At 35.8% G+C, this 5,772-nt stretch overlaps 1 protein-coding gene across 1 annotated transcript; it reads left to right on the top strand.

Annotated features, from left to right (window-relative positions):
• On the top strand, window positions 1,393–4,883 carry LOC109847503 (probable NADH-ubiquinone oxidoreductase C947.15c, mitochondrial). Its single transcript, XM_020416730.1, has 4 exons — window positions 1,393–1,487; window positions 1,668–1,727; window positions 3,437–3,701; window positions 4,502–4,883. The coding sequence occupies exons 1-4, from the start codon at window positions 1,393–1,395 to the stop codon at window positions 4,706–4,708; spliced, it is 627 nt and encodes a 208-aa protein (XP_020272319.1). The 3' UTR covers window positions 4,709–4,883.

The following is a 5,772-nucleotide window of genomic DNA, read 5'->3' as shown; positions in this document are numbered from 1 at the left end:
TTTATTTTTAAATATATTGCTATCATATAATATTTTATAATTATTAATTTATTATAGTTTATTTATGAAAAAGTTAATAATATTATAGCGATTATACTATTGTGTAGTATATTATTATATCATTATTATATTATTATTTATTATCAATAATTTTTTTATTAGTTTATTATTATTTATTATTATATAATACATTGTTAATATATTAAATACTAGTATGTAATATGTTATTACATTGTTATATAAGATATTTTATTTATTATATTTTTATATTATTTAATAAATATCACTAATATATTAGATTAACTATAGTATACACTACAACAAATTGCACTTTTCCTGACGCTTATTCCCGACACATGGTTAAATACGTCGCCAAAAACTATGTTTTTCCCGACGCTTTTAGTTAGCGTCGGCAAAAAATATATTTTTCCTGACGCTTATAATTAGCGTCGCTAAAAGTGTATATTATTAGCGACGTTTTAACTTAGCGTCGGTAAAAGTTATGGAAAAAGTGTATATTATTAGCGACGTTTTAACTTAGCGTCGGTAAAAGTTATGGATTTCCCGACGTTTTTTCATTTTTAGCGTCGGTAAAAGTTATGGATTTCCCGACGTTTTTTCATTTTCGTCGGCAAAAGTATAGCTTTTTAGTGACGTTTTAGGATTAGCGTCGCTAATAGTATGCATTTATCGTGACGTATTAGGCTCACGTTGCTAAAAGTAATCTTTTCCCAACGTATCTAGTTGACGTCACTAAAAGTTAAATTTTTTACAACGCTTCTTTATTAATTCGCGTCGCCAAAACCTCCCCCCACCCGCCCCCGAAAATTTCCCCACTCGTACAAGGGAGGGAAAATTCCCCCCTTTTATTTTCACGATGAGCCAAAACCCCTACCCTCGCTCTCTCTCTCATCAAAAAATCGCCCCCAAACCCGTGCTTCTTCTCTGAAGTTCGTCGCCTTCGTCGGAGATCACCGCCGCCATCGTCGGAGAGCTGAAGGCCGAGGCCCAATACAACACGCCACAGCACTCCCAGCCTCATGCCCGGCGTGAGAGAGGGAGACGATGAGGGAGGAGCGGCGGTCCTGAGTAAGAATTTCTCCTAGCGTCTCACCCCCAATTCTCTCTCATCCTAGGGTTTCTTCCTAGGTTTAGGGTTTTTGGTTCTTGAACCGTAAATTATTGAGTCCAAGCGGTTTGGGAAGCAGTGGATTAGGGTTTATTCTCCCCCCCTCTTATCTGATTTCAGCATTAATTGCTAGTTTTAGATGAAGATCAAACAATAAATAATAGACAACAGTAACAAAGAATATGATGATGTGATGTGTTCCTTTGAATCTTAGTTGAATCTTCCCTCAAGATTCTCGATTCTTTAGGTTGATTCTCAGCTCTATGGCTGTGGCGGAGGAGAACGCCGGCGACGGTGCGGAGCCGCCGCCGCCGCCAGAGAGAAGATCAAGATTGGCGTCTGCGTCATGGAAAAGAAGGTGAAATGCGGATCGGAAGTTCTTTCCCTTATGCCCGATGTTATTTTTTTTCCCTTTTGATTTGCTAGAAAATGGTTGGATTAGATAAAGGTGATGGGTTTTTTTCCCTTTCCATTTTACTGTTGTTTTAGTTTCTGTTTGTGTTGTTGTTGTTGATGACGGTGATCCTGTTGTTTGTAGGTGTTGTCTGCTCCCATGGGCCAGATCCTTGAGAGATTGCAGGCATTTGGAGAATTCGAGGTAGCTTTTAGATTTTTACATGAATTCAATGGTCTTTTGGTATGTTATAACTTGTGGTGAGAAATCAATTTTAGGGAGATAATGATCAATGTAAGATCACAAAAATTGCGTGCACAAACATGGATCACTGTGTCACTAACTACTATGAAGTTGACGAAAATTGCATGCATGCATTGATCTTTCTGTCCGTGATAGATTTAGGGAGACAAATAATTGTAGCCATTCAGTCATGACTCAATCTTACTTCGATGATTTTTGCTGAATGAAGTGGAAACGCCATGCATAATTTATTTCAGATGACAGGAGAGTTGGTGAAAACCAAATGAGAGATATACTATGTCATGCACTCACATCTTAGTATGCAATCTCAGTTTGTCACTTTATCTAATAGATTGATTTAACCGATTGATTATATGACTTAATTCTGGAAATATATCACGTTTCACTGTGTATGGAAGCTTCCGATTCATGAATCTCATTGGCGATTGAAATCATGTATGTATCTTGACCATTCATTTGGAAGCCTTAAGCATAGGTAAGGATCATTTTGCCTTCCGTGCTTTCTATCTAAGATCATGGTGAATGAAGTGGGTCTGCAGTTTGAGTGGCAAATTATCAAGCTCGCGTGATTTTCTAGCGGACCACTCATTAACAAGATTTGTGGTCATATATATATAAACAGAGAACCAACCAACATGAAGTTCTTCAGCTTGCAGGTGCAGGTTCTGCTTTAGTGTGTACTTGCCTGGTACGCAATTATGCAGTTGTTTTTCTTCAGCTTGCAGGTGCAGGTTCTGCTTTAGTGTGTACTTGCCTGGTACGCAATTATGCAGTTGTTTAGACTGATTTGGTCGTATGTAGATTATTCTGCATGCAGCTATAGCAATAACTAAGAATTGATCAGCTAACTGTTAGTTCTGCGGTCGTATGTAGATAATTTGCTTGCACGTAGCCAGCCTTGAGCGAGCGGTGGTAATAGAGATTTATCATCGAGATGAGGTCAGACTTGCATTTAATTTTTTCTTATTAGACTTATTTATGGTTTCTAGACATACACTATTAAATTATAGCAAGATCATAAATAAATAACACAGGTACACAACAATGAATGTAAAATTTAAAGAAACAAAATATAAAGAAATAAAATATAAAATCCCAGCATCAGGAAAGCCCATGATCATGAAACATCTTAAGCCTTTGCACACCAAAATGTGGCAATTTCATTTTCTAAAGAGAAGATTTTCCACTCTTTATTTAAACTCAAATTCTGGTTAATGTTAAGGAGATATTTTTAATTACTAGAGCTTACTAAATACAAGTTCTTTTTGAAACTGCCCTCATTTTTTGTTGAGAAAATGAAACTGCCCTTTTTTTGTTAAAGCAGTCGTTATGTATGTTTCATGCATTTCATATCTCGTACGAGATATCATCTCTGTCTGTAACATAGATTGGTTCAACCCCCTTTAGCTTTAGTTTATCAGTAAGTATAAAGCAAACTGCAATCAGAATATTCTTCCACAAAAAAAGGAAAGAAAAACTTAATGAGGTTATCTTGATTAAGACATGATATAAACCGATGACTTTTTCAGTTTGGCTGGAAAGAAAAACTTAATGAGGTTATCTTGATTAAGACATGATATAAACCGATGACTTTTTCAGTTTGGCTTATTATTGTACCTAACATCGTAGCTTTGTATTCTCCTTTGCAGTGGCAGAGGACTAGTGGCATATGCTGATTCCAAGTCAGACATTGGTTCTGAATTATCTCAAGCATCTAAAAGGAAGAAAGTTGTAGTTCTTGGAACTGGTTGGGCAGGGACTAGTTTTTTGAAAACTCTAGATAGTTCCTTGTATGATGTACAAGTGATATCACCTCGTAACTATTTTGCATTTACCCCATTGTTACCAAGTGTCACATGTGGAACGGTGGAACCACGTAGTATTGCTGAACCAATACGTAATATCATCAGAAAGGTATGTTTTTTCCCCCTTTTACTGCCTTCATAAAAATCTTGATTATATTGATGAATTACATGTAATAAAACTATAAGATTGTGTAAAATAATACAAGCTTATTCCAGTTGAAACTAATGCTTCTTTACCATAAACGGCTTTTCTGGGTCTATTATTTCATTTGTTCTGTTGCTTTCTGCAGTTAATATTATGTCATTGTAAAGAAATTAGTGTAAAGTAATCCATGAAACAAGTGGTTTTCAGGAGGGCCTTGGAAGCATATTGCTGCAAATTCATTGTAAAGGCTGATACTTGAACAACTGCGGCACATTCATTGTAAAGGCTGATACTTGAACTGTAAATGTCCACCTCAATAGATCAAAGTTTAAGAATATCCCTTATTAGATCTAACACTAAAGTTTATTGTTTTAGTCCGTGTGAGGGATAAATATTTCCAATTGTTCTTTCTGACATTTACTTTTTATTAAGACTAGTGAAACAGCTACCATCAAATTGATCAGTTTTTCACCATACGAGTGAGCTAGATTGAGGTAGTTCCTATAGAAGCTATTTTATTCCTATAGAAGCAGAGATAGCTGAAGCTGATGCTGATAATAAAGAACGAATGTTGAAGAAGAAAATACTAGTTGGAGATGGATGGGTTAGGGTGTCTCTAATTTCCTTTTTGCGTAATTTTCAAATGCCTCTAGTCTCTGTCTGCATGATCTTTGCTATGATTTTGCGTGAAAATCTTGCTTCTGTTTTAAACTGTATAGAAGACTGTTTAATCAAAGAACTGATATCTCTAGCATCTCTAACAGGAAATAATCAAAGAACTGATGGAAAGGCTACCACACATGAAAGAGCTTATGGATATGTATTGTGGCCCTGATAGAGTGACTGCAAAGCAACAAATATGGGAGTTAGACAGAGTCGCAAAAACTCTACAAGAGAATAAACCTTCATCTGTGAAGAGGTTCACTGATCGTGTTGTTCTTTCACTTCATTTTTTTTTCAACTTAGTTTAGTTTCCTGTAAATCTTATAATGTGTCATTCTCTGAAATGGAAAACACTGAATATGGCAAACTGGAATATTTAAACAAGCCTTTGAGTGTTGACTTGGAATTGGAAATGAATGTAATTATTTTGTAATGGGAGCAAATTCTTTGTTTATCATAATATGTAACTTGTTTGGAGTATAATTTAATGTTTGGTTTCTTTGTTGATGTGAATGGGAGTAAATTTTTTGTGGATGTTCAGGTTTAGTGTAGGCTTGTAGTTGGCAGAAAAGGTATTACTTTTGGTCATGCAAATTAGTGTCGATAAAATTATACTATTTACCGTTGCAAAAAATTATACTTTTGCCGATGCTATTTTGCGTCGGTAAAAACATAGCTTTTAGCGACGCTATCTTGCGTCGCCAAAAGTATAGCTTTTAGCGACGCTTCACTCTGCGTCGCTAAAAGCTATACTTTTGGCGACGCAAGATAGCGTCGCTAAAAGCTATACTTTTGCCGACGCAAAGCTTTTGCCGACGCTACATGCGTCGCCAAAAGTATACTTTTGCCGACGCAAATTATTATGCGTCGCTAAAAGATATACTTTTCCCGACGCATGACGCGTCGCCAAAAGTGTACTTTTGGCGACGCAGTGTATTTGCGTCGCCAAATATTTTCCTTGACGCACTTTTGGCGACGCATTAGCGACGCTGCATTTTGCGTCAGGAAAGATTTTTCCCGACGCTTTTTAGACTTTTGCCGACGTTTTTGTTTCGTCGGCAATGTTGTATTTTGTTGTAGTGATAGTATAGCATCGTATAGTATAGTATTGTACAATAAGCATGTTGATAATAACTCTATATTAATTATATTTAATATATTATGTTAGATATTATATTAACACATTCTCAAACTTAAAACACCTTTTAGGTGTTTTGAAATAAGTGTTGTCATTTTGGTTTGAGGAAGATTTAGCTCAAAAAATACCATGGTTTCCAAATACATGGTGTTTTATTTTTAGCAAAAACACCATGAAAACAAGTAAAATACCATGATATCCAAACAGAGCCTTACTAAAAACAACTTTTTGGAC

Source organism: Asparagus officinalis, chromosome 7, assembly GCF_001876935.1.
Source record: "Asparagus officinalis chromosome 7, Aspof.V1, whole genome shotgun sequence".
Lineage (NCBI taxonomy): Eukaryota > Viridiplantae > Streptophyta > Magnoliopsida > Asparagales > Asparagaceae > Asparagus > Asparagus officinalis.
This window is presented reverse-complemented; position numbering and strand designations above follow the sequence as displayed.